Genomic DNA, 23,579 nt, shown 5'->3' with positions numbered 1-23,579 from the left:
CCTTGCATTTGATATAGCGCTTTTCACGTCGGGAGGACGTCCCAAAGCGCTTCACAGAACACACTGTAAAGTGAATTGACTGTATATTTGTGGGCGAACACGGCAGCCAATTGCGCACAGCAATGTCCCACAAACAGTCGTAGATTGAAAATGACCAATTTATTATTGTTTTTGGTTTTGGAGGGATTATTATTAGGCGTGTGGAGTAAGAAAACTTGCCCAAGGTTTTGCCCTCTGCCGGGAATTGAACTCAGGTCTCTCGCTTGCAAAGCGAGTGCTCTAACCACTGAGCTACAGGACTCCACTATGTAAATGCGGCATAAGACTTTTTCACAAAGTACATAACTCATCTATCTAGATGCAATTTGAAATTTAAGGCACGAGAGATTTCGTTTTAAACGGTAGCATTCTTCCTCAAGGCCATCTGATAGAATCTATGTATTATGCTGCTATCAAGCCAACAATCTGGATTTAGTAATGCAGAAACCAGGCTGAGTCCTGAGCAAAGACTATTCACCTCTTCTCCCTTCAAACACGTCATTGATCTCTTTCAGCAGGATGGACATGTCATTCAGCTGCGACTCCCAAGCCTCACAAAAGACGTCAAGGTTTTCTTTAGCAATCTTACTGGAAGGGTGCAGAGCCAAGGTCTGGGCAGCAGAAATGATCTGTGAAAGAAAACAATTAATTTACCTGCGATGAAAGAAGCCTTTTGTGTTGCAGAGGTACACATGGGCATATTAACAGAGTTGTGTGGGGAACAGACTTTGGGGCCACATGAAGCCGTTTGGTTACACAGTGCGAGGACACAACTTGTGTACCTAAAGCACATTAATGCTTCTTCGCAGTGGATCTGGCGATTGAGCAGCAAGTTGTACATAGTAACAGTGTTTACTTAAGTGGCCTGTCAGAAGCTGCAATTTTACCTGTAAAAACACGGGACACATTTGGACTGCACCTCTGACATCTCTGCCAGCTTCACAGGATGTCACAACTTCACACGGGCACTCGAGGCTGAAAATGTCAGCCTCACTCCCTTCCTCATGTAGGGGAGGAGGGAGTCTTATGACCAAGTACTACTGGACTTATCTCCAACTGGCAGGAGACACAGGCTGACAGGGGCCCCCGTGCTCACCCATTCCCACAGCTTCAGATGATATTCTGATTTTTTTAATTTTGGTCAACCGGGTGTCTGATACTCACGGATGCTTAAAGAGTATCCAATCTAGACTGAGATGTTCCACGTATGCCACCTACGCATGGATATTCCTGTGTCTGGAATGGAATGTGACTCTCTCTCCCCAGAGGGACGTACCCTGCTTAACTAAGTGCAGAGAGTATTAGGTGCAGGTGTGTATGTGTATTGAGGTGATGCTGGAGTATAACCAGCAAAAAATACAAAGTTTGCATTGACGGCAATGTCTGGCAAGGCTCCTGCTGGTTGTCTAGTTAGGGCCACTTTACCCTTTGAAGCTTTGGCTTGCAGGGTTACCAGGAGCTGAATGTGAATGATTCTAGATCCCAGTGATTGGTTGGCTCTTCCAAGTCCTACCGATGTGCTGTGCTGTCATCAGCAGCACCCTGGAATACCGCAGACCCTCCTGGCTCAGGAACTGGACTACCCAGACCCCTGACATCTCCACCGCGATTGACTCGATTTTGACATTCCGTTGCCAAACATGTCACCTTGGAGCCAGTTCAGCTCCAAGGAAACCCCACTTCCCTCCCGGCATCCCTTGGCACCATAGCAGGACAGTCAGCTTCAGCTGATGGATGTGTAATACAGGAAAGCCCAGAACAATGGGAGTGAGTGAGACAATACCCAAACCTCACTCGTATCTCTGTCTCTTTTTTTAAAAAAGAGAAAATTCCATTCAGTAAAAACTTACTTACTTGTGGGCCAATAACTTGAAAGGTTTCTTCTGCATGTATGCAAGTGATCTCCAGAGGTTCAGTTCCTGAAATATGCCTCAGTAATCGACATGTCTGGTGGGGGGGGAAGAGAAACAGCAACCAGAATATCATGGAAATATTGATATTTAGATATCTCTACAAGAAGCACAAAGACACTCACTTTCATTGAGTCAAAATTCAAACAGTCTCAATCTCTTCCACTGGTTTGCATTTGCTAAGAATCCTTTAACTTTTATTAAGCGATTCATCAATCCCAATATTAACATTTGACATTTCATGTACAAACACTCCTCGTCAGCAATACTTCCAGTCTACATCTGGACAATCACACCACAGGAACAATTGTGAAACAGATGAATGACTTGCTTTGGTTCACAATCCGTGGCCTGGCTTTTCTACATTTCTCCCAAGCCATACAATACTATACAAATTTGCATTTATATAGCGCCTTTCCCATCCAGAGATCTTTTAAGGAGCTTAACAGGCTTGGAACCAGAGATGGGTGTGAGAGCCGAGGGTGGTGGGCACACCATAAAGTACTTTCAGTGTTATAACATTCACTGATAACACCAAAATACAAGAGAGGTGAATAATACCGTACAAGGTGCATGAAAAGGAAATCTCAACCAATTAATCACTTGCATTTACGGGACTCTACTGTGCGCTAATTGGCTGTCACGATTGCTTACAAATACAGTCACTATGGTTGACAGCAATTGCCGGTGCAGCAATTTGAGAAGTTTGGACATTATAATACATATAAGGTTTATAATTATTTATAGTGCCTTTCACATAGAATAATGACATAATGCACTTAACAAAAACAATGGGGATCAATAAGCAGGAACCAGAGGAGAAGGAGTTTAAGGTTGTTGACCAAGGACAGGGAGATAGGCTTTTAAAAGAGTTTTGAAGGCAGAGAAAGTACAATTATGAAGATGGGGGTAGCAGATGAAATTTAAGATGGGCAAATGCAAACTAACCACACTAAAACGCAAAATGGTAACGTGGACACAATGATTGAGTGATCAGCAGCAGAGGTGGAGAAGGAAAAGAGTTTCGATGGCTATTGCTACTTCACTAAAGGTTTCCAGACAATGTAAAGCTATCATCAACATAGTTAATCGACTAACACTACGATTCCTAAATCAAAAGAGATTATTCTAACCTTGTGTAGTTTACTGGGGTTTTTTGGTCAGCAGCTGTCTGACACATGCAGAAATCAATTGCCAAACTGAAAAATATCCAAACCAGACAGAGTTCCACATAGATATGGCACCTACACCGGGAATGTTTCCTCTGTTTGGAATGGAATGTACACTCTCTCCCTGGAGGCACGCATCCTGTTTACTTAATTCCAAAGAGTTTTAGGCACAGGTTGCGTTGAGGTACTGATAATGTTCCATACTTTATGTTCTTAATGAAAGTATTACCTGGTTCAAGATACTTTCATCAGATACTAAAAAAAAAGTTAGAACACCATTAGGACTCACTCTGCAGAAATTGAGCAACGTTTCAGAGAAACTGCAGGGGATTGAACATTGCTGTATTTTTTTTAATCAACTTTAACCACAGGCATTAAGTACATTTTTCTGCTGCATTACGATGCCTTATACTTCTTGCTTTGTTATTATTGCATTTACAAGAGTTTCAAGACTCTTTCTGATGGCAACCCGATTTGGTGATGCTTTATATTCCCAGTGGTGCCCTTTACCTCAATCAGCTGTTCCTTCTGTTCCGATAGTTTGCCCGTATATTCAGCCACTACCTCTAAGTTTCCTTCAGATCCAGAAACTTTCAGCGCTTTAAGGACTACATGTTCTGTGTAGCACTTCAGAAGATCTGCTGCTAACTGCACTGCTGCGTTTTGAAGCTGAGGAAAAGAAGAGTTCTCACAATGACATGATTTTCGCAACAATTTTATTTCTCAGCCAAATTATTTTCTGTGTTAAACAAACAAGGAAATGGTTTGTGAATTGTACTGGCAATCTAAATTGTGTATAATAAACTCCTTATAACTCGTCACTCCGAGGGAAAATGGCTCAGTGACGAGTAATCAGAAGTGGCGAGTTAGGCATGTGTATAAATATATGAATAAATGCTGTCAGGATATTGACAGCCTGAATTAAATGGTAGTGACAAGTTAAGCCAGGGTCCAGTTATCTAGGAGTGCACCGCATTTACTTTCTTATTGCTAATAGGAGGGACGTCCTCCTGACGTGAAAGGCGCTTTATAAATGGAATCTTGTTGTTGTTGTAGTTTTCTTTTCACTATGAATGGTACTAGCTCTTGCCTAAAACTAGTTCTGTATGAAAGACCAGCCCTCTATTACTTTGGCTGAGAGATTATTCTTGTGCCCAGTAAATGAGTATCTAGGTTTGTATGGACATGGTTTGAAGGAGACATCAAAGCTGAGCCTAATCCTAGAATAGCTTGATGTGTACAAATGGACAATTTGTGTTCGTGGTCACTGCATAAAGATAAGGAGCACAAGAACGCTGGTTTATATTTCCTGTTTTAAGGAGACAGATTAGCAGTCTCGCATACCCAGAATCAATACTGTGATTTTACTGCTAAACTGGGCAGTGTGTAATTTTACCTACTGCACCACAGGAATATAGGAACAGTAGTAGGCCATTCAGCCCTTCGTGCCTTTCCACCATTCAATTAGATCATGGCTAATCTATACCTCAACTAATCCTTTCAATTCCAATTTCCTGCTTTCTCCCCATATCCCTTATTACCCTGACCTACCAAAAATCTATCAACCTCACTCTTGAAGGTGTGGATAGATGCAGCATCCACGGCCTTTTGGAGGAGAGAATTCCAGATTTCTATCACCCTTTGAGTGAAAAAAAGCTTCCTGATTTCACTCTTAAATGGCTTGATTCTAATTTCAAGACTATATGCTCTCTTGTTTTGGATTCCCCCACCAGAGGAAATAGCTTCTCTAAACCTACCCTATCAAATCCCTTTATCATCTTAAATACCTCAATCAAATCACCCCTCAACCTTCTCAACTCAAGGGAATACAATCCAAGTTTACGCAGCCTTTCTTCGTAACTTAACTCTTTTAGGCCTCATAACATTCTGTTGAAATCGGGGTAAAATCTGACAAACAGTGAATAATTAATCTTTACGGTCGAGGTTGAAGACCAATTACAAATATTAATGTTTAAATTTAATCAATTGACCTGCAAAAGACAATTCAATATTTCAAGCAATTATAAAGTTTTCCCTGATTACAATTTTCAGTGTGTGCATTAAAGTTTTCGCAAAGCGAGAAGGTAGGAGAATTTCTTTTACACAGATTATTAATATTAATCCTTGCATTTGATATATTACCTTTCACAATGGGAAGACACCTCAACAACAATATTCATTTCTATAGCGCCCTTCATGGGGGGTAGCATCTTGGTTGCTTCGCAGGATTTATTGTGAAGTGTAGCGACTGTGCATTTTGTACTATGTACAAAATGCACAGACTTGTGGAGTCCTGTAACTTAGTGATTATAGTACTTGCTTTGCCAGCGAGAGACTTGGGTTAGATTCCTGTCAGGGTGAAACCTTGGGCAAGTTTCTTTACTCCACATGCCTGATAATAATCCCTCAAAAAAAATAATAAATTGGTTATTTCAAACCACAACTGCAAAATATATTCAATTCACTTTACAGTCTATTCTGTAAAGTGCTTTGAGATGTCTAGGAGACGTGAAAAGCTCTATACCAAGAATTATTATTATTATTAGGACACAAAATGGTGTACCAAAAACAATGGTTGAAGAGAACCTATAAGGGGAAACATCTGAAAAGGAAAAAAGGGAAACATCTGAAAAGGAAAAAAGGAAAGCGTATGGGGAAAAGGTAGGGAAGTGTGACTAAACAGAGAACCTGAACAAGCACCATGAGTCAAAGAGCTTTCTTTTGCATTTAAAAACAACAAAAAAGAATTGTACCTGGCATTATTATATACAATGCAAGGGTATACAGTGCAAATGGATGTTCTCAAAATGGGATAATGCTTTCTTTCCCACATTTGATGTTTGATTACAAATGTTCTAACAAGAAATACTGCAAATTAACACAGCTGATCCCACCTCACCCAGACTACCTGCAGCAACAGAGCTAAAATACCTTGCTCTCTGTCTCTGTGAAACACAAAGTGAGGAAGGAGCCTGACATAGCTGTATACTGAATGGAAACCTGTGGTTTCAGTCTGTTTAGCCATCTATCAATGCACTTCCAATTTTGCCATTATATATACAGCTCCTTCACCAGGTGAGTTACAAGCGTTCAAGTTGGCATAGATCACTTTGTGTATGGGAGAAATTAAAGTAATTTTCTTCACTTGAATCCTAATAGCTTGAAGCACCGACAATGGCTTAAAAGCTACAAATCATGTTCACAACTCACATTATTCTACCCTCGTCATCAGCTTTCATCTGTCTTAATAACTAGTCTCATTATGATTCTGATCAGCTCACAAGATCACAAGAGACATTCGAATGAAGAGGCCCTTTGGCCCATTTGATTTCATCCTTTCAGAAATCTCATCCTATTATCTTCCCATTACACCATCAAGCTTTTTCTTAATCAAGTCCAGCTTCCTGCCCTCTACAATTCTTGCAACTGTGAATCACCCTCAATGTGAAGAAATCTATCTTGCTGTTTGTCTGTAGCTTGTACTTCTCGATCTTGAACTTGTGCCCCTCATCTCCTGCTGATTTGGAGTATTGTTCTTGGTTTCATTTCTCAATCTCATTTACCATCTTATATACCTCTCGAGGTTCCCTCTGAGACGCCTCTTTTTGAGACCTCTAGTTTATCTAGTTTCTTTTGTGGAAATGAACATTTGCTGCAAGCAGCTTCTATTAAATCTGTTAAAAAAAATTACATTTGAATCTTGGCTGCAGGGCTGATGTGCATCTTTCATTATTTTCAACTTACTTTAGAACTAAATTTTACTTACTTCTCTCCTCAATTCGCTCATACACTGTCGGGTCTTAATTATGGCCAGCTCTGTATCTTCCGTAGCTTCTTTGGCTTTTAGGCATTGCTGTTGTAAAGTAAGAGAAAATAGGTTTAAAAAGACAACTAAAGCAATACAATAACATTATTAAACAAGCTTTAAACATAGTGTAAGAAAGTGAACCTAGTACACATGCTCTCCATTTACCCTTCAGCTTTTTTTTGGACAGCTGGGTATCTGATGCGGAAACCCATCACCATGCTTAATTGTATCCAAAACAAAGCAAGAATTGCATACACCCCACCTACACATGGAAATTCCTGTGTATTGGAATGGAATGCACATTCTCTCCCTGGAGGGACCCATCCTGCTTACCTAATTACAGAGAATATTAGCCACATGTTGGCACGAGCTAAAGCCCAGTGACCCTAGAGTGTGTGTGGGGTACTACTGGAGCTTCACCAGCTAAAACCGCGGAGCTTGCCATTGATAGCACTGACAGGCCAGCTTTCCCGCTGCTTGTTCAGGAAGGACCACCCTACCCTTGGCTTGCAGGATTATCAGGATCTGAGTGGGATGAAGTATCTTGGAGCCAGTACCACTCCAGGGGACCATGCTTCCTCCTAAGAAATATACTCATCTTTAATTTTTAAGAGCATAAGGAATTTCAGGACTGTGATTCATTCATGACATTATACATTATAAAGATCTAATAATTCACTAGAGGTGCAGTATTTCACATTCATCAGAATAAGTTAGTATAACCGATTCGTAATATTTTCAGGACAATTGTCTTTTTAGCACCTAACATTCCCCTTTCCTCTTCCTATGTATAGTAGAAAAATACATCTCTTTTCTGCTCTGATTGACAGAGACTAATCAGGCGGATTTTCTAATCAGAAATGGAATGCTTTCCTCATGTATAAATCACAGCGAATCTCTGGCAGGTCTATGTACACACACACACACACACACATACACACAAATCAAAACTGAGAGTTACAAGCTTCACTCTTGAAATATTTACTCTTAAATTCCCATAAACCGGGTGTAATTTGGTCACTCAATCCATGACTGTTTGTGGGACACTGCTGTGTGCAATTGGTTGCCGCGTTTCGCCCATAAAAATATACAGTCAATTCACTTTACAGTATATTCTGTGAAGCGCTTTGAGGCGTTTTGAAGACATGATAAAGCGCTATATCAAATGCAAAGATTATTATTATTAGTCTCATTTCTTGTCCTCTCCACCACCACGTAGAGACACTTTGGAAAATCTGAATTAAGGAGGTGCAGATCCCTTGAATTGATATGTTCTGGCTCCAGAAATGCTTGGAAATTCACAAGTGCTACTCTTTGCTACGTTTGCTAAGATACACCATCAGCCAGAGATTTGGTTTTGCCATGTTCAATGATTATGAGAAAAATTTAGGGCAAGCGCCATAGCCTAGGTTAAAGTTACCATTTTTGTGCAACAGATCCCAAAGGCAATAGTGGAAAGGCTCTCCACTTAAGGCTTTTCCTGATGCTTGGATAATTCCTCTTTTGTAAGAATGCTGCTGGTAATAGGATCAGAGATGTGTCTAAAAGCTCTTGATTCCCGCAGGCATAGAAGTCATTGCCAGATCGACCATCTTGGATTTGATAATTTATTCCAACTTTCTGAAGCAGAAACAAGAAGATACCAGCCATGGCTGGTGATAGGAAAAGCCTTCCTACGCTTTATGCAAATTTGAAAGCGAGGATTGGGCATAAGATCAAGATTTTAAAAGGCTTCTTGTAAAATCAAGCAAAACAAAGCATAGCTTATTAATTCTTTTGCCCACAGGCTGTAACCAAGCTTGGTCGCAGGACCATTTTGAATGCAAATAATGATTGCTACAGGAGAAAGAATGCAATAAAAAGATGGCACAGCAGCAACATATAGAAACCAGTGAAGAGAATATTCTTGGACCCTCCAATGCCCTTCCTGCTAAAAAGCCTTAAATAACCTCTCCCCGGCCGATACTGGCGTCAAGATGACATGTGGAAGAAAGTAAATTAGCACTTTAGCTACAGATATTTATAGATGAGCAAATAAGTAATTGCACAAACCTCAAAAGAACTATATGTCTGATACCCCACTGTTTAGACTAGAAATCAAAGATTTATAAATATTTTATGAATCATTCTTTGGTTGTATTGAACTTAGAACCATAAAATGTTACAGAACAGACATGCCATTTTGACTTTGCAGTCTGTGTCACTGTGTTTTTTCCCTCCATATGGATCACCAAATGTATTCTCCCTCTTCTGGTCACTGCATGTACTCTTTAATATTCCTCGTTTTCAAGTATCTATCTAATTATCTTTTAAAATGATCTATGATCTGTCTCAGCAATGACTTGTAGCAGAGTATTTCACATTCCAACCACTCTCTCAGTAAAGCCAAATTTTTTAATCTTCCCTTCCAAAAAGGACACAATTGGACAATATCACGAATATCTAACATTGGCTTTGGACACTCTCTGGTCCTGAGGAATAATAGGATGAACATTTTCTCTCTCTGGGGCTGTGCCAGATAAAAATGAATTTGCAGTCATGACTCAGGTTGCAGTGGGATTAGATGAAGGACAGAAATCTACTACATATTTGCTCTGAAGGATTAAAAAAATCCTCACATCGAAGTCTAGTAACATACAATATGAACATACATGTATGTGGCGCCTTTTATATCGGTAAGACATCCCAAGGCACTTGACAGTGCTGGCTGGGCACCTGAGCTGAGGGTGGGAGCCGAGGGGGAATGGTGAGGGTAAAGATGAATGAAGGCCCAGGCAAAAAGAAAGGTCATTAGAATGACCATGAAAGACATGAAGTCGGGCTGAGTCGGAGAGACACCCGGATGGAGTTCCAGAAAGTGGGAACAGATAGACTGAAAGCCTAACTATTAATAATGAGACAGATAGGATAGGGGACATGAAACAGGTCAATGCTCACTGAGCAGAGGGAATGGCTGGGCTGCTACAGAATTTATCCAATATGCTGCATTGTTGGACCACCTTCCTATACTCATGAAGAACAAAGGGACATTTGCTGTGGGAAATGGAAATCTTAAACTGGAACAATATGGGTACTCACCTGAAATGGGAGCTAAGGCACATAGAGAGAGAAATTTCACCTGGAAATTTTCTAGCTTTTCTCACTTTCTGCAACATTTCAGAGCATCCGGAACTTCGCAAACTGTTGAATTCAGACATTCGAATGACCATGAAAGACATGACTTCGGGTTTCTGAAGTTTCTGAAAAAACGTACTTTTTTTTTTGGCTTCCAAATTGAGACTTTTTTTTAAAAAAAACTGACACATCCCTTATGCTCCAAAATATAACATAAAGAGAATACATTTAGATCCAAGTGATATTTCTCTCTAATTGTTGGGACATAGAAAATAGAGTTTATTTTGCATTTAACTTAGCTTAAAAAAAGGATCTGAATGTGCTGAGGAACATAAGAACAAACCCAGGAACAACTGGAATTACAGTTGATCGAGGGAAAGTTCTGAAGAATGATAACCCAATTGACAGCTACCTCTTCTATCTGTCAATTCTATGCTTGTAAATTGAACCATTCTGCCGGACTAATGAGCTCTTCCAAGCTCAAAAATTCACACAAAAATTTAAAGAGAGAAAATACCAATACGGCTTGCAAATGAAACATTCCAAGTCAAAGAAGGTTTCTACTGTTACTCTGCTGTATACGTCATAGATTAATAAAAGGTACAGCTCAGAAACAGACCAATCATCTCATCCACTTTGTCTGGTGTTTTTACTTCACATGAGTACCTGCAAAGGTCCTGCATTGTTAAACTTGCTCTCAACTCATCGACAACAGCAGAGCCACAAAACTACCTGCTTATTTTGTTTTAAATTGTGGAAAACTCAATTCATACTGATTTTAGATATGAGTTCACTTAAAGATCTACAAATAAACAGCTAACAAGTTAAGACCAAATTTGGGGTCTATTAAGGGGATCTGTACATAAAATTAAAAACTGAAGCCGTTTAAATTAAACTTGGGTGTTTATATTAATAATAATTGCATTTGATATGCAATGTTATCACGTTTTTGAGACGTCTCAAAGCACTTCACAGAATGTTCTGCAAAGTGAATTAACTGTATAATTTGTGGGCGAAACGCAGCAGCCAAATATGCACAGCAGTGTCCCACAAACAGTCGTGGATTGAGCAACCAATTTATTATTTTTTTTGAAGGGATTATTACCCCCGGAAACGCGATCTGCCACCGACTAACAACCGGGTTCCTACTTACTGCTAGGTAAATAGAGGCATGTAGAGTAAGGAAATTTGCTCAGTGTTTTGCCCTGCCGGCAATCAAACACAGGTCTCTTGCTTGGGAGGCGAGTGCTCTAACCACTAAGCTACAGATTCCACATTTTGCAGCCACATCACACGTAAAAGCTTAAAGTAAATTGTACGCCTGAACACATTTAAGCTTTATATATGGTTAAACTGCCTGAGTCTTACTGCTTGTGTCCACACCATAACCAGCTGTTCCAGCTCTAATCTGGCCTGCCTGGATAGCTCCACAATGCGCTCTCGGTTTTCATGACTGGTATATGCAGAATCGGTGAAGTCCTCTGTGTGCTCCAGGATCAACTCCAGCATTGCAGCCAGGCTCTCCTTAGAAATCCCCTGCAAGTTGTCTCGGACGCTTTCAATCTTCATCTAGGCAAGCAAAAAAGACTGTTAAGTCCTGCAATGGATTAAATAAAATGTTCTCTCATGAAAATAAACATTGATTTGTAAAACATGGGTTGAATTGCAGTGTTCCTAAAATGTATTCAAAGAAAACATAGGAAATCAAGATCTGGAGGAGGCCATTCAGGCTACTGTGCTTGTTTAAGCACTCTGACATGCTAGCCCTCGTGAAGGGAGCTATATCAATGCAAGATGTTTTTGTTCCACCAGTTTATTAAATTTTAGCAGATCTTTTAATCCCAAAGCCCTGCCCTTTCACCATATCCCTTGCCACTCTCTGGAGCTCCATTCCGGAGTCTCTTTCCTTCCATCACCTCCTTCAAGATCCATCTCAAGATTTTCCTCTTTGATCGGGCTTTAAGTCTTCCTCCCACCCCCACCCTCCTTTGGGCCCCACCCCTCTTGTATCTAATACCCCATCTCAGGTGCAGCCACTTGACTCTCCAACACCTTGGGATGTTCTCCTGATGTGAAAGGCACTATATAAATGCAATTTATTGTTCCTCTGCTATCTATTCCAGATTTAGGGAATGAGATTTACTGGCTAAAAACTCTTTAGACTTCTGAAAAATGGTAGCACCCAACCCAGCTGGACACCATCATTTTGGATTCCCACTTCATGGCAATCACTTTGAGCATCAATAAAGTGGCCTCTCAGTGTTTCTTCAGCTGAGCTCAATCTGTGCTCAGACATCTATCCCCTGAATAAACCCAGAGAGAAACACCAGGGTGGGATGTCTAAATCTACCACCCAGTCTACTACTGCATTGTTTCTTCTGGAAGAGATATCTGCTTAGGGACGAAGCAAAGCACATCGTTGACTAACTGTTTAGTTAACACTGTAAGCTCTCAGGTGTTGCAGTTTTGAGTCAAGGTTGAATCGATGCACATTTACACTGAAATAATGTAAATTGATTTACTGACAAAACAACCTCCTTAAGGTAGTCTAGGTTTCAGCATGAATCACTGCATTCAATCCCATTTATATTGTGGCCTGAAATAGCATAATGAACTAAACATGAAAGAGGGAGAATTATGTCAATTTTGCCTCTTTTGTGACGGTCAAAATTGTCTCCATTCTTGTTGCACACAGCAATTTTAGCTGCAGTATTTTCTGAGATTTTTTTTGAAATTTGGCTGGAAAATGGCTTTGAATTAGGAATTAAATGTTGGAGTGATCATCCATGAAAAGCTCCAGAATGTACTTCTGATCAATATGTGCTATTGTATTATCTCCTGTCGGCAGGGAACCCAGGCAGCACTGAGCTAGGCTTTTCTTTTAAGTGGCCACATGTTGTAATGTATCAGCTGCAGTTACACTTTTGCGGATTTCACTGCAAAACAAACCATACAGAAACAGCTCATAAAAGCTTTGCCAGTGTAATCCAGAGTGGATTTTTGTTTCAAAATAGAACGGTGGCGTATGTTTTAATCATTTTAAAGCTTCTGTGGGAAAACATACCCATAAAAGACACAGCAGCATAAGCATAACAACCCCACGCATAGTGCAATTCTGGTTGTACTTGTTCCTTTCTTTCTTACCTTAAATTCGTTGATGTCAGCATAGATACTCGAAGGATGAATTTCATTTTCTCCATTCTGTCTTGAGTCTGTGACAATCTCAATCACCTGATCCAATGCCAACCTCATGCGGTGAAAAACTCCACCTTTATTTATTCTAGCTGATTCACAGTCTGGATGTCGAAGACAAGTCTGAAACAAACAAAGCACTGATGAGTACCGCAATTCTTCTCAATACAGTAGACAGCCCAATATACACATCAATTATTTTGTTTTCTTTTGGTCAGACAAGTGTCTGCCACATCCAGAAACCCGTGAACTGCCATCTCGTATCTCAAGAGTTTCCACGTCCATCTTCTGATGATCTTCCATCTAGATTTGTGGTTCGAAGAAAGTAAGCAGTGTCTCTCTTTGTTGAACAATACTTTCGGAGACAGCAGAATGACAGGACACTGGTTTAGAGTTGCAAAGAGTGATTTCAGGACAGATATTTAATTGCCCAGAAGAACAGGTTACCAAGAAGGGTGGTCAAGGTGAGAATACTGGGCTTATTAAAGACAGTTTGAAATTGTGTTGGGAGGACAGTAATGTGTTTTTTTTTAGAAGGATGAGACTGAATGGGTTGAAAGGTCTTTTTCATCCAAACCTCTCGAGATCTTGTGAACTGTCTCCAAGATCTCACGCCTGGCAAAGTCATGCAAGTCCTAAGAAACCCTCAATATTATTGATAATTGACCTGTCTGCATGGAGCTGCAGAAACCTGTGAGCCAACGCTTGAATGGGTAGGGCAGCTCTAGCTGGACAAGTGTCATGAAACATTCTCAGCTTCAAAAGATGGAAAAATTGTTCCTTAAGATCTTAAAAGTTTTTCTTTCAGTACAACTAGACACATTTTGATCAAGACCTCATGCAATTGGACAAATGACCCCTTAGTGGAGTCCTGCAGCTCAGTGGTTGGAGCACTCACCTCATAAGCAAGATACCTGGGTTTGATTCCCAGCAGGGCAAAATGTTGGGCAAGTTTCCTTACTCCACATGCCTCTGTTTACCTAGCAGTAAACAGGAACCCAGTTGTTAGTCGATTGGCGGACCGCTTTTCCAATTTAGTAGTAGATAGAGGGTGGAGTAAATAAACTTGACTAAGGTTTCGCCCGGCCCAGGAATTAAACCCGGATCATCTCGCTTGCAAGATGAGAGCGCTAACCACTAAGCTACAAGATGCCACGTTATAGTCCTGTTCAAGTTGTAGTATTGGCTCTTTCATGTATCCAGAATTTTATTTGGAGCTGATGGATTATATTACAGAGAAGAGGTATAACATCTCTCCAATCTGCATTTATGCTGTATATATTTTATTATAACTACTTGAATTTATACAATGCCTTTCACGTAAAAGGTCTCAACCACAGCCCAAAATCCATTTGTGCTTCATGATAGGTACTTGGCTGAGTTGCTGGAAGGAATAAAATGCCAAAAATGTTTACAAAATGCTTCTTTTGAAGAAAATCATTTGGTTGTTGGGTAATAAAAATAGTAGATTTCAGGCAATAAAAATAGATTGTTTAAGGTGTTCATCCACAGGAAGAATACTTCAAGCGTAAAAGAGCACAAATCTTATAACACCTCATTGTCAGAGCAAGATGTACTGGTATTGAAGCAATATAGGATCATTTTATTTTCTTGTTGCACTACATGGGTTGGAAATAAATTGGAATTATCTCTCACTGTTATATTTTCACTGATGTGATCCGTATCAAGTTTCAGCAGGATTGTTTCAATGGACTAATTCCAAAAAATTATAAAACTTGATAAGTTCAATCAAGTTCTCTGATCAATTAACAAATGGGTAAGGAACTATTACAAGTTCTAAGAAATTATGTTTGTGGAAGAAAAGTGTAGTGTGTGTGTCTCGGTGGGAGGAAGAGAACAATGGGGTAAATTCAGTGATAGTTACATCCCTTCAAAGCATTTGTATCTGCAACCAGACCCCAATGCTGTTCTTAATAGTGATGATGATAAAACAATAATAAAAATCCTTGCTTTTGGACCTTTCATATTGGGAAGAATGTCAAAGCACTTCACAGGATTTACAGTAAAGTATAGTTACTGCACATTTGTAGGTGGAAGCCAATTTGTGCACAACAATGTCCCACAAACAGCCATGAAGTGAAAGAACTATTTTATATGGGGGATTATTAGTCAGGACCCCAAATGAAACTCCCTTCTCTTTTTGAATAGTGCTATGGGATCTTTTGACGTCCACCTTAGACATTTAATGTCTCATTCAAAAGAACGTGGGTTCAACAGATGCAGTGCTCCCCCAGTTCTGCACTGGAGTATCAGCCTGGACTAATGAAATCAAAGCCTCTCTTGAACCCGCAACCTTCTGACTCACAGGCAAGAGATGAGCAACTGAGCCAGGCTGATATTCCTCTGAGTTGTCCTCCTGATGTGAAAGGCACTATATCAAATGCTAGAATTATTAGTCAATCAAGAAGCAGGGGAAGACTGTCCTTATGCAAGTGCAGAGAGGTTTGTAGTCTTCAGCAGTTATAAAGCCACGTTTGGTGAAGTTATGTACATTGCTCCCAGTTTTAGCTTTGCAAATAATGGTTTTGAAAGAATTCCAGAAAATGGAGAAAATATAACAATTGTTGTGTGGTTGAGACCTTTTATGTGAAAAGTATTGTATAAATTCAAGTAGTTATAACAAAATATAACATTGAGGGTTTAACCCAAGACATGTTGGTTTTATAGTCGTTATTTAGGGACTTCCAGACTCCATATTTAGGAAGTAATTGAACAGGAATGGGTTAATCTGGATAAATCCTCACCAGATTTATGAAAGGCGTTATTCTCAACCAAGTTTAATTGAATTCTTTGAGGAATTAACCGAATGTGAAGATAAGAGAAATACACTGGATGCTAGTATGGATTTTCAGAAGCCATTTGTTAAAGTGCAACATGAGATTTGGTGCATAAATGAATGTATATATGGATGTGGCAGCATGGTGAGAGAATTTGTTTAAGGACAGAAAGTAAAGCTTAGCAGCTTTAAACTAGTGAGTGCAGTCAGTCGTTCAGTAGTCTATTCTAGGGCTGCTCTTTAAATTCCACCCTTTCTTAAATATATGTATAATAAACAAATAATCTGGACATTCCTAGATTGTAAAGTGTCAAAGTTTTATGATGATACTGAATAAGGAGGTATGGTAAATTTGGTGGAGGTATGCAGAAGATTTAAAAAAGGATAACTGTTAGCAGAATAAGTAGATAGGCAGCAAACGTAATTCAGCAGTCGTGTTTCGCTCACAAAATACACAGTCAATTCACTTTACAATATATTCTGTAAAGCGCTTTGATAATATTCTTAATGGAGTGGAGTAGCAGAGACCTACAAGTACAACTATACAGTGGACAGGATCTCAAATAAGAAAAAGAATTTTAGGTTCTACATTTAGGCACAATCAATGCAAGAGCAAGGAGATCATGCTAAATTTGTAAAATATAAGGTATAAGAAGAGCAAGAGAAGAACTTTGGAGAAAGAAACGTTATATAGGTTTGCAAAATCATGAACATTTTCAATAGCTTAAATGTTCTTACACAGAGCGATGTTTGAGCTGTAATGCCTTATGATTGTTGAAGGCTACTTCACATCAGAATTTCAAAGGATGTTGGTCGAATACTTGTGGAAATAATAAGTAAATAAATAATAATGTTAATAATCCTTGCATTTGATACAGCACCTTATCACGTCATTGAGCGCTTATCACGTCTCAAAGCACTTCACAGAATATACTGTAAAGTGAATTGACTGTACACTTTGTGGGTGAAAGAGCAGGGTTGTAGAATTTGAATGGAAGAGTAACGCTAGCACAAAGATCAAAGCTAAATAACCTAATTCTTTTGTCCTTTTTAGCAAGTCCAAAGGTTTAGTACCGGTGAGACAAAAGCAATGAAAGATACAAATCATTAGCCAAGTCACTGATCTTGTTTAGAAAAGGTATCCGTTCCCTTGTTTCTTCAGTACTTTATACCACAAAGAGCTGACAAGATTCCAGATGTCAACACTGTGGAATTTCTATTGCAGCTCTAATTGATGTGACAGAGAACAGACTAAGGTGTAGGTCTAAAGTTGCACATGACCTTTAATTGTACAGGAGTCCTATAGCTCAGTGGTTAGGGCACTCGCCTTGCCAGTGAGAGACCTGGGTTCAATTCCTGGCAGGGTGAAACCTTAGGTAGGTTTCCTTACTCCACACACCTGATAATAATCCCTCAAGAAAAAAAATAACAAAAAAAATTGGTCACTTCAATTCATGACTGTTTGTGGGGACACTGCTGTGCACAATTGGCTGCCGTGTTTTGCCCACAAGTATACAGTCATTTCACTTTACAGTATATTCTGTGAAGCGCTTTGAGAAGTCTGGAAGAAGTGAAAAGCACTATATCAAATGCAAGGATTATTATTATATATTATTATATTAATTGTAACTTGGGAATGCAATTGATGCACACCTTGATTGAATACCATATGTAAGAGCAAAGCATTCTTCTAGGAGAGGAAGTTCAGATCACATGAGCCAAGAGGCTTGAAGAGAGAACGTATGAACCAGATTCCATGGTCTATAAGCTTCATGGTATTTGAAAAAAAAAAAATTTTTAAAACAAGGGAAACAGAAGAACCAATGAGAAATTGATGAACTTCCAGTTAAAAGGGAAGGACCATTGTGAGGTAACTCCAGGTCCTGGACTATTGTGGGTTGATCATTCACTCATTAGGGTAGTCACCAGATTCACTCAGAGTATCAGTAATGTATTAACCACCTCTCGAGCCAAGAGTGTTCCGTACACAATTCAAGTACAAAGAAGAAATAGCATTGTATTGCAATGTTACTGTTTCTCCCAGATATAGGATAACCTAATTTAATTAATTTTAATTTTCTTTTTAGTTATGTGATTTAATGCAACCCAAAAAATGTCATTCTAAAATACGTAGACCCTCAGATGTCAAAGTCAATAGGGTAACAATTGATTTTTCAAAAATGTAAGCTCTTAATGAGCCAAATGAATGGATGTTGCAAGTGTGGACTTGAGTAGAGGCATCATCATTTCGTACACAGTAAGAGATAGGAAATGGTACTGTTCAATCTTGTATTTGATATAGCACATTTCATATAAAAGCACTTCAAAGGATTTGCTATAAAGTGCATTGACAGTGTATTTTGAGGGCCAACAGGGCAGTCAATTTGTTCCATAAACGGCCATGAAGGCAGTCCTTTATATAAATTACGCGTCTAAATTAGTACAAGAGAAGTTTTGAAAAACGTTTTGAATTGTACAAGTCACGTTTAACATAATGGATCAGACTGACTGAATAGCGGTAAATTGACAAGACATTTCAGCTTTGAATATAACATTTATCTGTAGATCCCTGTCTACTCCGTCTCTGGAGAACAGATACTTTCAAAAGGGAACTAACATTGGATAATAAAGCATAACAGTCAATTTATACTTGAAGCCAATTAAATTGAATTTGTATTGGATAGAACATATACCAACCTCTCATTTGATATAAGGAGTACCAGCTATTGTTATGAATATGGCTAAAAGCAGCAGGGAATCAATGTTGCGTTTACTGTGACTTTTTAATTAAAATTTTAGACAGGATATTAATAATCCTCTAGAGCCTAAATTTCTCCCAGATATAGGATAACCTTATTTAATTAATTTTAATGTTCTTTATAACTGTGTGATTTAATGCAACCCAAAAAAATGTCATTCTAAAATATGTAGACCCTCAGATGTCAAATTCAATAGGATAACAATTGATTTTTCAAAAATGTAAGCTCTTAATGAGCCAACTGAATGGATGCTGCAAGTGTGGACTTGAGTAGAGGCATCATCATTTTGCACACAGTAGGAGATAGGAAAAATAAACCACAATCTTTCAACTGAAACAATGTTAATATCCTTGAAAAAAATCAGTTCTCTGGTATTTTCAACAACAACTTGCATTTATATTGCATCTTCCAAGTGAGGTAGCACTGAACAATCAGTTCGATGGGCCTGGGAGAAACTGGAGGTGATCATAGGCACAGTTGAAGAGGAAAGTCTTCAGGTGCAATGTGAAGATGAGTAAAGAGGGGACAAGGCAGTGGGACTGAGGCAGGGAATTCCAGAGGTTCTGGCCAAAAATGTTCACTTCCAACTTGGAGAAAAAAAATTAATGGCCGAGATCAAACAAAGGCAATTATTTTTCTATCCCTAAAATGTTTCCCTTATAGCAAAATGCTTCATGTGGGTACCGTTTCTTCAATGGTTTCCACTAACAGAACAAAAGCAATTAAAAAGATAAGAGAAATATGCCAGACATTTTTTTAGTTCTAGGTAGACTTTTGTGATTTACTTTTGTGATTTTCAGACAATTAAAAATACATCCAGATTACCTAAGTAATGATGCTGCCCTCTTGTACAAGTGTTTGCACATGGTTCACTCACCCTTCAGATTAGACCCACATGAAAAACTTAGGTAATGTTCTCTCTCCTGATCTCCTTCTCTGGATTTAATAAAATTCTACTAGGACACCTGGCAAGGATAAGTGAAGAGGGGAGATGACCGTAGACATGGTCAAAGAAGACGTGATCTTAAGACAGGGAATGAGGAGGCAAGGTGGAAGGAGTCTATTCAATGTCTTTAATAGTGAGTTTCCATTGCACTTAGGTTTCAATCAAACATTACTGCATAAGGCAGAACAATTTGACCAATAACCCGAAACTTGTAATTCATTCTACAACGTTCAAAGAATACAACAGGGAAATCTATTTTCCACTGAAGAATTGTGTGGCACATAGCAAGAAAAAATATGGAAATAAAATATTACTTTTAGTATTTACACCATTGCCGCAGTGCCAAACCAGATTTGGATAATCACTGAGTAAGGCACAAAGTTCACTGACTCTTTCAGCTAAGCCCAAAGCTATTTGAAATGCCCGACTTCTAATGTTAAAAGTTTATTATCACAAGAGATCATAGGTTTGCAAAGCATATTATTTACACAGGGATGAAGGAGCACTTTACTGGTAACAGATGACATTGCCCCAGTGAGCCAGCCAATACTTTGGATGAGATAGTGGAAACAAATGTAAACTTGTGGATCGTGGTTTAAATCCATCTCTGTTGCTACTAAAGGACCCTGGTGACCCTCCCTCCTGACACCAGATCACATATTCTTCAATTATTTTACATGCAATCTGAGCAGTGTTCTTTCTAGTTTTTCCATCAGCTTCTGTGGTACTTCCTAATACTTGGCTTCATTGAAAACTATCAGTCTGGCTCAGGTGGTAGGACTCATGCCTCTGGGTCAGAAGGTTGTGAGTTCCAGCCCTAAATAAGTCTACACTGACATTTCAGGAGCACTACATTGTTAGATGTCAGATTTTCAGATGAAATGTCAATACCGAGGTCCTGTTTGCCTTTCTGTTTGTTCAGTTGGGTGTCTGACACATGTGGAAACCCATCGCCATGCTTAACAATATCCAAATCAAACTGAGAATTCCATGCATCCACCTATACATGGAAATCCCAGAGATGTTTATTGAAATTAAATGTGTACTTTCTCCCTGGAGGGACACATCTTGCTTACCTAATTCTGTAGAGTATTAGGTGCAGGTTGGCAAGAGCTAAAGCTTGGGGTCTCCAGAGTGTGTGTTGGGGTACTGCTGGAGTCTAACCAGCTAAAACTGGATAGTTTGCCATTGAAAGTACTACCAGGCAAGCTTTTCCGCTGCTTGTCCAGCTAGTACTACTTTACCCATTAGGACTTTAGTTTGCAGGGTTAACATGAGCTGAGTGGGAAGAGTCCCTGCCTCAGAGACTGGTCTGTCCTTCCAGGTCTTACCAATGAGCTAGGCTAGTTGTGCTTTCATTAGCAGTGCCCTGGAATACTACAGACCCTCCTGGTTCAGGAACTGGACTACCAGCCTGCCACAGAGGGCTGGTTCGATTCTGAGATTCCATTGCTAAACACCAGTTACCTCTCCCACCCCTGAGGATAGTTACAAGTTGGTTGTTCGACTTCTGACAACCACGGGCTTGAGCCCTCATTAGGCAGATGGTAAGTACCAGGAACTCCCTGCGAGCTTCCTGGTGGGCAACACAGCTCAGCATGAAATATTGAAAGCATTGCCACCAAGTGCCTGCCCGCAGCTCTGACACACATCTGTTCCCATTGAGCAATGGTTTCACCAATGGTAATTCCTTATACTTGGCCTCCTGTCTGCCTGTTCAGGTGAACGTTATAGAAACATGGCACTATTCAAAAACAGAAAGAAGTTTTCTCAGTAGCCTGGCCAATAATCTTAGTCTTAACATCTTAAAACTGTTATATTAGTCTTAAATATAAGAACAAGCAGAATTGAAAAAAAATTCTTTAATTTCATCATAATTTGGAATAAAGTTTAGTGAAGCTTTTTTGTTTTTTTTGTGTTGTGTTTAGCTTTTTTCCAGCTCCTTACAAACTCAGATTTTCACAATAGATAGTAAATGTCGGGTGTTTGCACAGATCTTCAGTCAGTTTGGAAATGAGATGGTAGAATTTGCTCATTTGACAGGAGACCAACAAAATGTAGATACTGGATCAGCTGCAGTGATAAAGGAAATGGATTTTCACTGAAATGGCGGTGTAATCTTTTCCATCACAATTGAGCTGAAGCACAGAGTTTCTTACCACTATTTTCACTCACTAATGCGCCTAATACTCTCCAGAATTAGGCAAGCACAATGTGTCCGTTCAGGGAGAGAGTGCGCATTCTACTCCAATAAACATCTCTGAAATTTCCACGTGTAGGTGGAATGCAAGAAACTCTCAGTTTGGTTTCAATACTCTTTAGCAAAGTGATGGGTTTCCACATGTGTCAAGACACCCAGCTGACCAAAAAAAATAAAAGAAAGGCCTGGGGGAATTGGTTTACTTATCCCTCACCATGTCCAAATAGTGCTAATGTGAGGCAGGAATAAATAAGGTGAGCAGGATGCTGGGCTATATTGTTAAATCAGTTAAGTTGAGATCCCCAGAAGTTATTCTTAAGCTGTACAATGCTCTGGTAAGACTGCACCTAGAAAGTTGCTTACTCAAGGTCTAATTGCAATGCCAAGAAGCGCAACAAGGTTGATATTCAGTGCTAGAGAGTATACGTACAGGGAACAATGAGATACGGTTCATCAGAATAGCGATGTCAAGGAGATATAAAAGGTCAAATAATTTAAAGAAAGAAAATAAATTTTCACTTGGGTCTCAAAGTGCTTCACAAAGACTGAGGATGAATCCGAGCTGGGAGGGAGTTGGTGGCAGGTGGGGAGAGAAGACTGAAGGCGTGGTCAAAGAGACAAGTTTTGTGTGGCAGGTTTTGAAAGCAGAAATGGAGGGATTTTGGAAGAGATTTTCAAAGGGCAGGGGCAATGTGGCTGAATGCTTATCCACCAATGGGGATTGGAGTGCTCAGGGCTCATGGTATTGATGGAGTGAAGTAAATGGCTCGAGGAGTAAGGTTGCAGGACGTCACAGAGGTCCGCGCAAAGCAATGAAATTACCAATAAAATAATACAAAAATAATTTTAAAAAAACCTAAACCAATACTTTTGATTCTCCAAGGCAGGAGGACAAGAGAGCAGATGCCCAGGGTTATGAAAGTCAATTTTATGATAGATCTAGGAAGTATTTCCTTGAGCAGAGAATAGCCAGGATGCGTTCAAGCACTCCGAGACGCTACCCCACGTGAAGGGTGCTATATAAATGCAAGTTGTTGTTGTAGTCAACAGCTGGAGCAGGTTAAAATAACTTGCATTTATACAGCACCCTTCACTTGGTCTAGTGTCTCAAAATAGTGAAGCATGACACTGAGCCAGGGTGGTGACAATAGGCACTGTAGAAGAGGAAAGTCTTCAGATGCGATCTGAAGGCAGGCAAGGAGGAGACATGGTAGGACTGAGGCAAGGAGTTCCAGTTTCGGGGTTTAGCGGCAAAAATCATGGTCACTGATGTTAGATCAGGGAGGGATGAGGGATATGCAGAAGGCCAGAGCCAGTTGAGCGAAATGGGCAGGTAGAGGAGCGGGCTGTGAGCAGATAGGGAAGTGCAAAGGCATGGAGTGATTTTAAGTGAATGTGAGAACCTTGAAATTGATCCATTCTGCACTAGGGAGCCTGGCAAAGAATATGATGATAGGAGTGCAGAGTTGGTACAATAACAGGAAGGGTGGCAGTGAAGAGGATCCTGGGCTTGTTTAAGAAATAGCTTGCTTGAGGTTTCAATGGGAAGATCTGTAGTGTGAGAATTCAGGATGAATGAGATCAAAAAGGCCAAAGGGCCTTAATCAGCTATCCTGCTCTTGTGATCTTGTGCTTGCTTCATATG

General features: G+C 39.7%; 1 protein-coding gene across 2 annotated transcripts in view; it reads right to left on the bottom strand.

Annotated features, from left to right (window-relative positions):
• Positions 1-23,579, bottom strand: part of ctnnal1 (catenin (cadherin-associated protein), alpha-like 1) — a 155,183-nt gene that overhangs the window by 12,249 nt on the left and 119,355 nt on the right. Inside the window, exons 6-11 of one of the 2 annotated variants that reach the window (XM_007897569.2) lie at positions 13,185-13,355; positions 11,409-11,609; positions 6,885-6,971; positions 3,629-3,787; positions 1,894-1,986; positions 518-668 (exon numbers count right to left, since the gene is read on the bottom strand). In XM_007897569.2, the coding sequence (XP_007895760.1) occupies positions 518-668; positions 1,894-1,986; positions 3,629-3,787; positions 6,885-6,971; positions 11,409-11,609; positions 13,185-13,355 (862 nt within the window). The remainder of the gene's footprint in view (positions 1-517; positions 669-1,893; positions 1,987-3,628; positions 3,788-6,884; positions 6,972-11,408; positions 11,610-13,184; positions 13,356-23,579) is intronic. The other variant, XM_007897570.2, reaches the window with a different exon arrangement.

Source organism: Callorhinchus milii, unplaced genomic scaffold (assembly GCF_018977255.1).
Source record: "Callorhinchus milii isolate IMCB2004 unplaced genomic scaffold, IMCB_Cmil_1.0 Scaffold2, whole genome shotgun sequence".
NCBI lineage: Eukaryota > Metazoa > Chordata > Chondrichthyes > Chimaeriformes > Callorhinchidae > Callorhinchus > Callorhinchus milii.
Note: the sequence above shows the minus strand (reverse complement) of the source record. Positions and strands in the feature narration are given on the sequence as shown.